The sequence below is a fragment of the Mustelus asterias genome, chromosome 24 (assembly GCF_964213995.1).
Source record: "Mustelus asterias chromosome 24, sMusAst1.hap1.1, whole genome shotgun sequence".
Taxonomy (NCBI): Eukaryota; Metazoa; Chordata; class Chondrichthyes; order Carcharhiniformes; family Triakidae; genus Mustelus; species Mustelus asterias.
In genome coordinates this window covers 853,893-865,964 of record NC_135824.1, presented here as the reverse complement: position 1 = coordinate 865,964, position 12,072 = coordinate 853,893, and the positions used below count along the sequence as shown (strand labels likewise).

General features: G+C 41.9%; 1 protein-coding gene across 2 annotated transcripts in view; it reads right to left on the bottom strand.

The window, feature by feature from the left end:
- trpm7 (transient receptor potential cation channel, subfamily M, member 7) overlaps positions 1-12,072 on the bottom strand; it is a 161,971-nt gene that overhangs the window by 46,385 nt on the left and 103,514 nt on the right. Inside the window, exons 23-28 of one of the 2 annotated variants that reach the window (XM_078241110.1) lie at positions 7,751-7,883; positions 5,972-6,159; positions 5,326-5,458; positions 1,733-2,892; positions 714-808; positions 526-634 (exon numbers count right to left, since the gene is read on the bottom strand). In XM_078241110.1, the coding sequence (XP_078097236.1) occupies positions 526-634; positions 714-808; positions 1,733-2,892; positions 5,326-5,458; positions 5,972-6,159; positions 7,751-7,883 (1,818 nt within the window). The remainder of the gene's footprint in view (positions 1-525; positions 635-713; positions 809-1,732; positions 2,893-5,325; positions 5,459-5,971; positions 6,160-7,750; positions 7,884-12,072) is intronic. The other variant, XM_078241111.1, reaches the window with a different exon arrangement.

Sequence of the window (12,072 nt, the reverse complement as noted above, 5' to 3'; positions counted from 1 at the left end):
TTAAACAGTCTAGTTTGGATCATAGTTATTTAACTTTCGGTAATAAAAATTCAAGCTAAGAGAAAGCTGATCTCAATCAACCATACTTCACAATACTTCCAATTATTACAAATTCAGAGAATCATAGAATCCCTACAATGCAGAAGGAAGCCATTCGGCCCATCGAGTCTGCACTAACCACAATCCCACCCAGGCCCTATTCCCGTAACCCTGCTAATCCCCTGACACTAGGGTCAATTTAGCATGCCCGATAAACCTAACTTGCACATCTTTGAAATGTGGGAGGAAACTGGAGCACCCGGAGGAAACCCATGCAGACACGAGGAGAATGTGCAAACGCCACACATAGTGACCAGAGGCCAGAATTGAACCTGGGTCCCTGGCGCTGTGAGGCAGTGTGAGGCACGGCGGCACAATGCTAACCACTGTGCCGTGCTTCTAACTGTTTGCTGGAAATGTCTGTACAGTGCACCCTGAAGCAGAAATGTATGGCAGGCGGTCCATCTTGGAAAGTTGAAAACTTACAAGAAACTGCATGAACAGATGCCCCGGAAGTCAAATGATCTCCGTGAAGCTCAGCAAATCCTGCGTAAGAATTCACAGCTCTCAAATGATGGTCACCACGGTGAGTTCCCTGATAAAGACACGAGGTTTTAATATACATTCCTAAAAGGCACAGAATAACAAGAGGGGGAAAATGTCTCAAAACGTACCAAATCATGAACAACTCCGATAGCCGATTTCTGCTCTTTCAACTTTACTGCTTCCCTTGTTCCTGATTTTGGGAGCTCCAAGTTGTCTTTGTGGCCTAATGTAGACAAAAATTTAGATTAATACAAAATTCATTTTATGGGTGTTAATAAACTGACGACACACCATGTTAGTAAAGTACATGCAATGTTGAAACGTTTCTGATCTGACCTCACACCATCTCCCCAATAACAGGCACAATAGACTGCAATATCATTGGAGCCATAAACTTCATTCTACAAATAGCAAAATATAATTTTGATGAAGGAATGTATTTTACACTAGTTGATCTAAATGTATAACGGTCTAAATGTTTATGTTCCAATCAATAAATCCTTGCTAATTAAACAATTGTTTTGAGTTCCCATCCACATAAACAAGACCAAAGTTAAGTGGAACTTGGCTGAAACTTCCACGGATTGACAAACTTTACTGACACCCTTTAGATGTCAAAGCTAAAGCCAGTAAATTCTTCTTTGAAAAGCCTCTATAAATCAGACTAACATATGAAGAACAGGGTATCTGCGACTTCTGTTCACTGAATTTGGTAAAAAAAATGATTGCTAAGTACTGAAGATGCGAATTTGGATGTTTAACTTCAGCACAAAAACAAGTTTCAAATTGAAGGCAAAACGTTTTCAGTGACTTCATCAAATCTTGTACCGAACTAGATTCACCCTCGGCACGTAGATCCATCCATGTTTGAGAAGCTAGCTAGACAATGAGCAAAATATAGAAACCCTTAAAATTGCTGGAAACCAAGCATCGGTCTGAGGTAAAATCTGAGACATTCGAATAGATATTCTATAATGTTACTAAGCTGCGGAAACACGATACAGCAGCGCGCCGTTTTGTGGCAACCAAAATAGAAGACAGTGAAGGGCAAATTAAACCACGGAGAGGCCCAAGCAATGCACCAACAGTGAAGTCACCTGCAACCAGCAGAAGTCCCGCAAAGTTACAGTGGTACAGGAGCTCAAACCTCTCAATTGGGTTTTGTTCCACAGGTCATTCATCAGTCCTGCACAGTTCCCAATATTAATATGTTGTCCTCGCAATTCGATAGCCTGTATGAAGTAATCGTCCAAATTTCTTTGCCCTTTTCTGTATTGTTCATGGGTTTCTTTATTGGACATGGTGGCTGAAGCAAAGTCTCCTGTGTGCAGAGGTCCGCTCTTTTCAAACTGGTTCTCAAAGTGGTGCATAGGGCTCAGATTACATTCAATGCTTCGGTCATGACTGTTGTCAGTGTCTGTGCTACTCTCAGTGTCAATGAATGCATGGTTGAAATATCCTTCAGTCTCAAAGCAAGCTGTGGTGGTAGCGTGGCAACAGAAGCTGCAAGCAGGATGAGAAGGACAGCAGCAAATTTCTTCAGGTAAAGCACAAACAACTTCACTATACTTACCAACAAAGGCCCCAAATTCAACAGAACTGCCATCAGCATCTATACCAGTTTTAACGGAGTTGCCTGAATCTGGTACAAGCGCCATCTGGCTTGTGCCACTTGGCTGAGATGGGGTACTAACAAAAAATTTGGCAGATGGGGAGGAGAGATTTGGTATGCTGTGGAATGACTTTCCTGGTTTCTGATCACTGGTCAGAGATTGGGTCTTTCCCAGCCCCATATGGCTTCTCTGTCGAAGTTCAGAGGGAGATGCTGCATTTAATAATAAGGCACAGCCTGAGGAACCAGCCTCTTCAACATTCAGTTCATTCATCTGGGAACCTGGAAGAAAATCTTGACCAAATTTCCTGTATAACACCTCTCTTTGGGAAGTGTTAACATAGGTTTGAAGAGAACCATCAGTACAGAGAGTATCACCAGTGTCCATCCCTCGCTGAGAAAGAGAGGAGCCAAAATAAGTTCCAATGCTGTGCTTCTTTTTAAGTGAAGTTTTGATTGGGACATCAGAAAGATTATCTCCAAGATTTCTTGAAATGCTTAGCTCACGAGTAATTTCATTGTGCATCTTTGTGGCTTCTGAAGCTTTCTGAGCAGTCAGTGCTTTCAATGTATCCACTGTGAGGGCAGAGAGATCCTGAAGGTGTCCAATTTGACCGTCCAATGTTTGTAATGAGCGCTTTATATAATTTACACGGTCACCTACTTCTTTTAATTGAATGGACATATTTTCAACTCTAAAGAGAAAGAGAAAGTATAATTCAATTACTTCAGACTGAACTAAATATATTTTTTATAATATTGCTAATTTCAAACATAAATACAACTTATATTTATAGCAGCTTTAACATAGAAAAAAATAACCTGAGGCTGAATCAAAAAATGAACATCATGCCAGAGGAGATGATGTTTGGGGTGCACAGTGAGCAAAAAGATGTTCAAGCAATTAAGGAGGCCCTTGAAGAGGAGTTGCAGAAGCAGAAGTTTTTGCAGAAGATTCCTGAGCTTAGGTCTTGAATGACTGAAGATATATCCACTACTGGGGCAAAGACAGGGGTTATAAACAAAGGCAGAGTTGGTAAAACAGAAAACTCTTGGTGAAAAAAAACTGTGATGGAAGGGCTGGAGGAGATGTGGAGATAAGGATGGGTGAGACCATTAAGGGATTTAAACACAATGTTGAAAATTTCAAATGGGAGGCACTGGTGTAGCCAGTAAATCAGCAAAGACAGAAGCAATAGGTAAAGAGGACTTGGTAGTATACATGGGGATGAGTGTTAGATGATTTGAAGTTTACAAGGGAGAGTGGATCATTGGAAGCTTGCCCGGGGGGGGGTACTAGAATAGACAAGCCAGGGGATGGCAAAAGCACGGATAAGGGTTTCAACAGCAGATGGGTTGTGATTGGGGAAGATTGTAAAGGGTGATGTTTCAAAGTTATAAGTAGCAGTTCTTTATGGAGAGGAGGTAGTGTCAAAAGTTTAATTTGTTGCTTAACAGGACATTCTAACTACACTGGCTTCAAATTCTGACATTGGGAGGAAGAGGAAAAGATGGAACTCATGGCTTTCACTTTCCCAATATTTAACTGGAGAAGAGTCCCTCCTTATGCTCCTCAGTTTGAAGTAAGGAGTAGTCCAAATATTGTTTGACTGGGGCTTTTGCACTTGAAGATTTGAATTCAATTAAGAACGTTACTTTTTATTATTATCTCACACGTTAAAAAGGTAACATCCAGAAAATCTAACCAATTAAATTCTACTTTCTGCCATTCTCACATTCTGATTACTAATGGACACCTTTACAGCCTTCTGTACCTTCATTTACATTCCCTTTGTCCCATTCCACCCCATTCCCCAACCCTCGTAGTATAAATCTCTGCTGATTCTCTTTGCTCTTAGCTCTGACGAAGGGTCATTAGACTTGAAATGTTGGCTCCAGTCTCTCCCCACAGATGCTGTCAGACCTGCTGAGATTTTCCAGCATTTTGTTTTTGTTTCAGATTCCAGCATCCGCAATATTTTGCTTTTATCAACTTTATCAGACAGATTTAATCATGGCTTTCAAACAGAAATTAGATAAATACTTGAATAGGAAAAAATTGTCAGGCTACAGGGAAAAGACAGGGGGAGTGGGAGTAGAGAAATAGCTGGTACAGAGAACTAACAATGACATAACAGGCTGAAGGGCCTCCTTTTGTACTGTAACCATTCTGCTGTAAAAATATCAACTCTTGCATCTTCAATTTCTTAATGAAAAACATCACGACCTCTGCCAGCAGTAGTTACGGTGTTTGATTACACATATTGGGGATGAGGTGGAGGTGCCGGCGTTGGACTGGGGGGGGCACAGTAAGAAGTCTCACAACACCAGGTTAAAGTCCACCTGATGAAGGAGCAGCGCTCCGAAAGCTTGTGATTCCAAATAAACCTGTTGGACTTTAACCTGGTGTTGTGAGACTTTTCACTACATTGGGATGTACAGTGGATCTTAGTAGGGAAGAATTGCTGTCAAGATTATGTTACAAGTCATCAAATTTGTATTCAATTGTAGTTTAAATAGTTACTAAGAAATAAACTTTTCAACAATGCTCCATTCATGAGGTTCTGACCATCAGGTAAGGTGTTAAATTGGGGCCTTCTGCCAGTTCCAATGACTAAAGATCCCACACAATTTGAACAGTTGGGAATTTGTCACACCCCAGCCAACAGGCATCTCCAAGCCTCACCTTTCATCTCCTTAAAAGCAAATTATTGCAGATGCTCGAATCTGAAACCAAAAGTGAAAATGCTGGAAAATCTCAGCAGGTCTGGCGGCATCTGTAAGGAGAGAAAAGAGCTGACATTTCGAGTCCAGATGACCCTTTGTTAAAGCTTTGACCAAGGGTCGTCTGGACTTGAAACCTCAGCTCCTTTCTCTCCTTACAGATGCTGCCAGACCTGCTGAGATTTTCCAGCATTTTCTCTTTCCATCTCCTTGTTGTTTACAGCCTATGCTGTGCAGAAAACGAAAGGCAGATTTACCAACACAAGGCCCTGCATGAGAATAATCCACTGTACATGGAAATTTCGGGTAAGAGTTTGATAATTATGCACATTATTAATCTGGATCAAAACTAGGGCTCGGATTTCCCAATATTACTCCACGTGTTACGAAATTAAAAGCTTTACCTTTCTGAAGTCAGTCGAATTCGCTCCTCGCTCCCTGAATGAAACCGATCCTCCTTCTCATGGAAGTACTTTTCCACACATTGCTCTTCAAAGTCATGCAATTTTTTCTGGTCATCCTCACTTACAAACAATTCTGAAAGAAACAGAACAGGCAGATGAGATCTAAAGGATTTCCATCAAATTTAGACATAGGTTGTAAGAGAAAGTAGTAGATTTATTAAATCAGAAACTTTCAAAATTCAATGCTATTTGAATAGAACAGCAACATCGCAATGCCAGATCATAGAATCCCTACAGTGCAGAAAGGGGCCATTCGGCGCATCAAGACTGCACCGACAACAATCGCACCCAGGCTCTACCCTGCTGCATTTACCCCACTCATCTCCTTAACACTAAGGGGGCAATTGAGCATGGCCAATAAACCTAACCCGCACATCTTTGAACTATGGGAGGAAACCGGAGCACCCGGGAGGAAATCTGCGCAGACACGGGGAGAACGTGCGGACTCCGTACTGAACCCAGGTCCCTGGCGCCGCGAGGCAGCAGTGCTAACCACTGTGCCACCCTTGTAGATGTTTGCAAGAAGTCTAAAACACAAATACATTCGGCTGCTGTGCACAGGTGACATTTGGAAAGTTTTCCTTACTTGGCCCTCCTTGACCTCGATCATGTTTCCTTCCTTGTCGACAAATGCGTGAGATCAATAAAGCTAAGTGGCTGAGTATGATGAGGGGCGGAGGGAGAACTGGTTTTTCATGATATGCCATGATAAAGTGGTACCGTTGATATTTCCATACAATGTTTGAAATGGCCTTCACTTGGAAATACACATTGCTGAAAGATAGGAAGAAAATTATTTCCACAATTTACAGTAATTATGCATATTAATAATTATGGCTATTTAAACAACTTAAGTTTATTGATCAAGCAGGCTTACATTAACACTGCAATGAAGTTACTGTGAAAATCCCTTAGTCGCCACACTTTGGCGCCTGTTCGGGTACACTTAGAGAGAATTTAGCATGGCCAATTCACCTAACCAGCACGTCTTTCGGACTGTGGGAAGAAACCGGAGCACCCGGAGGAAACCCACGCAGACACGGGGAGAACGTGCAATCTCCGCACAGACAGTGACCCGAGCTAGGAACCGAACCTGGGTCCCTGGCGCCGAGAGGCAGCAGTGCCAACCACTGTGCCACCTTTTTTGAGAAGCCTTAAGGACAAACTCAAAACATTTGGAAATGTTTAATTCAACACGATACAAAAAACAGTTCCTTGTATTTGAAAGGATAAAATATTTTAGTGCTCAAATTTGATCAAAACCTATTGCCTCGCTACTTGGTAGTACAAAATAAGTATCACAAACAGGTCAAAACTTTTCATCTTGCATTCAGCAGGATACTTGCAATACCGCCAAATGTAAAGGAGAAATTGTTATTGCTTTTACATTTGATATTCCTACGAATGTCCTGATGAGTGCAAGCTGAAAAATTTCGACATCTCGTTTTTCAGTGATACTTATTATCTAGCTAAAGGTTAGTTTTTAAGATTGGCTGTTCAAAAATCACGTCAATTCCCCTCTCTTCACACCAGTGACTGTGCCTTCAGCCGCCTAGCTCCCACCATCCAAAATTCCACCACCTTACTCTCAAAAATCTTAAACTCATCTGTTCAACCAAGTTTTTAGTCATCTCCATCAAAGCTCTCATTTATAGGTTTACCGTTCATTTTAACTCGAGCCATAGGTTCTCTGCATTTTAAAAATGCAATGTAAAAGTGAAATGAGGTTACAAGGCATGCAGCACATCAGATTCTTTCATGTAGTACCCAAAGCATTTTAAATGGACACTGAAGAAAAGGAGGTGAACAGAAGCTTCATTCAAAGAGGGGAGTGTTGAACGGGTCCTAAAGGAGAAGAGATGGAACAGTGAAAGAATGTACGAAGGGTGTTACAGAGAGAGGGACTGTGACAGCTGATACGCAACTACCAATGGCAGGCTAGAAAACACAAATAGGAGCCGGAGTAAGTCGTTTGGTCTTTGAGGGCTCTGCTATTCAACAAGATTATGGCTGATCTTCTACCTCAAATCCATCTGGTCAAACTAACCCCACATCCTTTAGTACTCAAAAATCTATCAACCTCAGTGTTGAATATTGTTCATGACTGAGCATCAGCGGCTCTCTGGGATGTAGAATTCCAAAGATTCACAATCCTTTGAGTGAAGAAATTTCCAGAACAAATAGCCACGTGCTGTACATTGGTTGCAGTGATTCTACTGGGAGGAGGGAGTAACTATGACAGTGTGACACATTGACATTGTAATGGAAGCTAGGAAGGGTGGATATTCAAATTCATCGTGGAAAAAAATAATCAAAATGTGCTCACAGGCTTTTATAATATAGATGAAAGCAAGAATGTACTCACTTGAAAAATGCAATGAGAAGATTCACCATGAGGATATACTGTACAAAGAGGTAGACTGCTTGTAAAAATGGCGTTATCCATGATCCAATGACACAACGTTGCTTTGCACCATCTTCAGTGTTATTGGCACAGGCTATGTGGAAAAAAAGAGAATGATCTATTAAAGTGCCCATAATTCAGATTTCTGGGAGGTTTAACAAGTGCTTTCTTTCAGTAAAACCCTCCTGGTAAAGGCAAACAGTTTGCACATGGGGCCATGCTTTCAAAAGAAAATTACAGGAATTTAGCTTGTTAACTTCATATTCATAGAAATTATAGAAACCCTACAGTGCAGAAGGAGACCATTCAGCCCATCGAGTCTGCACCAACAACAATCCCACCCAACCCTATCCCCATAACCCCATGTATTTACCCTCCTAGTCCCCCTGACACTAAGGGGTAATGTAGAATGGGCAATATACCTAACCTGCACATCTTTGGACTGTGGGAGGAAACCGGAGCACCTGGAGGAAACCCACGCAGACACGGGGAGAACGTGCAAACGCCACATAGTGACCCAAGCCGGGAATCAAACCCGGGTCCCTGGAGCTGTGAGGCAGCAGTGCTAACAACTGTGCTACCGTGTCACCACTGATGATATTAGGTGATGTGATCAATGACAACTTCAGTTGACAAAGTAACTAACTTGAGTATAAGCCAGCGCTCAAGGGACTCTCTAAACTGCATAATAAAACTTAGGTGGAAGACTTAACGGGCTTGAAGTACATCCCATTAATTCCACGACTACCATCAATTCAGGATTTCCGCTGAATGGAGGTGGTCACCCACAGTCAATCTACTTTATGGTTTGCGACTGGCTTTTGATATCAGCCTAGACTTGTCAGAAAGCAAACACCCACACTGAGGCATTTGGCCCCTAGAGCTGATGAAGTTCTCAAGTCAGCTGGGTATGTGGTTACATGTTCAGCGACAGCCAACAGAGCATTACGTGATTTATTACGCTTACTGTATATATCTATCTTATTTGAATATTACAAGAAAAAAGGTTCAGCCATTCTTTGTGTGCACATTTCATTAATCTGAAGACTTAACAAGTCATAGAACTGTCATGCATTTAACAACTAAACAAACTTGTTTTAATGCAAGAAATTTCATGGATCAGTGCCCAAGGTTGCGTGAAAAGTTTCCACTTTTGCCACAGCTCCTTGAATGCTAATGCCCTTGTTCATTATTGTTCACTCTGCAGGATTATTTTTTGCTGTTACCGCACACTTAAATAACAGTTTTCTTTTATTTGCATATCCATCCTGGAAAAGGCACCAGAATATGATTAATTTGTGGATATTATTCATCTAGCGTCAACATCTTAATTTGCTGAGAAATTTACACAACTCAGGCAAGCACATTTGCTGAATAGGAAACATAGAAACAAGAAGCAAGAGGAGGCCATTCGGCCCTTCGAGCCTGCTCTGCCATTCATCTTGATCATGGCTGATCATCGAATTCAATATCCTGGTTCCCCCCCTTCCTCCCATATCCCTTGATCTCTTTAGCCCCAAGAACTATATCTAATTTCTTCTTGAAGTCAGACAACATTTTGGCCTCAAGTACATTCTGTGGTAGTGAATTCCACACACACACACCACCCTCTGGGTGAAGACATTTCTCCTCATCTCAGTTCTAAAAGGGTTACCCCTTATCCTCAAACTATGATCCCTAATTCTGGACTCGCCTGCCATTGGGAACATTCTTTCTGAATCTACCCTGTCTAACCCTGTTAGGATTTTATAAGTTTCTATGAGATCCCCTCTCACTCTTCTAAACTCCAGTGAACATAATCCTAATCGACTTAGTCTCTCCTCATGTGACAGACCTGCCATCCCAGGAATCAGTCTGGTAAACCTTCACTGTACTCCCTCTATAGTAAAGACATCCTTCCTCAGATAAGGACAAAAAAATGCATACAATACTCCAGGTGTGGCCCCACCAGTGCCCTATACAATTGCAGCAAAATATCCCTATCTCTATACTCAAATTCTCTCGCTATGAAGGCCAACAGACCATTTGCCTTCTTTACTGCCTGCTGTACCTGCACACCTTTCAGCGACTGATATACGAAGACTCCAAGGTCTCGTTGAGTATCCACCTCTCTCAACTTATACCCATTCAAGTAATAATCTGCCTTCCTATTATTGCACCAAATGGGTAACCTCACATTTATCCACATTATACTGATGTGTGGGCTAGGTTGACTGGCCATAGTAAATTGCCCGTTAGTGTCGATGGAATAGCAGGGTAAATAAGTTATGGGGATAAGGCCTGGTGGGATTGTGATCGGTGCAGACTTGATGGGCCAAATGGCTGCCTTCTGCACTGCAGAGATTCTATCATTCTATACTGCATCTGCCATGCAGATACCCACACACTCAGGCTGTCCAAATCACACTGAAGCATCTCTGCATCCTCCTCACAGCTCACCCAACTTTATATCACCTGGAGATAATACATTCAGTTCCCTCTTCCAAATCATTAATATATGTGAACAATTGGGATCCTAGCACAGATCCCTGCGGAACCACACTAGCCACTGACTGCCAATCAGAAAAAGACCCATTTATGCCAACTCTTTGCTTCTCATCTGCTAACCAGCTTTCTAACCATCGCAAGATATTACCTGCAACCCCATGTGCATCTCTAAATGCCTGTAGATCCTGTCTCTCAAAATACCTTCCAACAATTTACCCACCACAGATGTGAGGCTCTCTGGCCTGTAGTTCCCAGGCTTTTCTCTGCAGCCCTTTTTAAACAGAGGCACAACATTTGCCATTCTCCAATCTTCAGGCACCTCACCCGTGACGATCGATGAATCAAATATCTCGGCTAGGGGACCCGCAATTTCCTCCCTAGCCTCCCACAACGTCCTGGGATGCACTTCATCAGGTCCCGGGGATTTATCTACCTTGATGCGCTTTAAGACTTCCAGCACCTCCTTCTCTGTAATATGTACACTCCTCAAGACATCACTATTTATTTCCCCAAGTTCCCTAACATCCATGCTTTTCTCAACAGTAAATACTGATGAGAAATATTCATTTAGGATCTCACCCATCTCTTGGGGATCCGCACATAGATGACCTTGTTGATCCTTAAGAGGCCCTACTCTCTCCCTTGTTACCCTTTATGTATTTGTAGAAGCCCTTTGGATTCTTCTTTGCCTTATCTGCCAAAACAATTTCGTGTCCCCTTTTTGCCCTCCTGATTTCTCTCCATGCTGACTTTGTCTGATTTTACCACTGCCTTCCAAATGCCAAGTTATAAAATCCTTGATAATAGACTAACAACTTCCCCAGTAGCAACGTTAGGCTCACTGGTCTATAGTTCCCTTTTTGAATAGTGGACTTGTATTAGCTACCCTCCAATCTGCAGGAACTATTCGAGAGTCCAAAGAATTTTGGAAAATAACCACCAACGGATCTATTATTTCCAGGGCCACATCCTTAAGTACTCTGGGATGGAAATTATCAGGATCTGGAGATTTATCCACCTTCAATCCCATCAATTTCCCCAAAACCATTTCTCTGCTAATGCTGGTTTCCTTCAGCTCCTCACTAAAACATGTTTCTCTCAGCACTTCTGGCACATTATTCATGTCTTCGTTTGTGAAAACTGAAGCAAAATACAAATTTAATTCCTCGGCCATTTCTTTATTCCCCGTTATGAATTCATCCGTTTCTGACTATAAGGAGCTTACATTTGTTTTCGTCAATCTTTTACTCTTTATATATCTATAGAAACTTTTGCAGGCAGCTTTATGTTCCCCGCTAGCTTACTTTCATACTCTATTTTTCCCTTCTTAATCAATCCCTTGGTCCTCTTTTGCTGAATTTTAAACTGCTCCCAATCCTCAGGCCTATTGCTTTTTCTTGCCAATTTGTATGCTTCTTCCTTGAATCTGATACTATCTCTAATTTCTCTTGTAAGCCATGGTTTGGTCACAATTCTCTGACCACTCTCGCACCAAACAGGAATAAACAGCTTCTGGAGTTCATCTATTCGTTCTTTAAATGCCGGCCATTGCCTGTCCACTGTCTTCCCTTTCAGTAATGTTTCCCAGTGCGTCATGGCCAATTCACGCCTCAAACCATCACAGTTCCCTTTATTGGGATTGAGGACTCTGGTCTCAGAATCAACTACATCGTTATCCACCTTGATAAAGAATTCTATCATATTATGGTCACTCATCCCCAAGGGTTCTCTCACAACTAGATTGCCAACTAATCCTCTCTCATTGCACAACATCCAGTCCAAGATGGCCTGCTCCC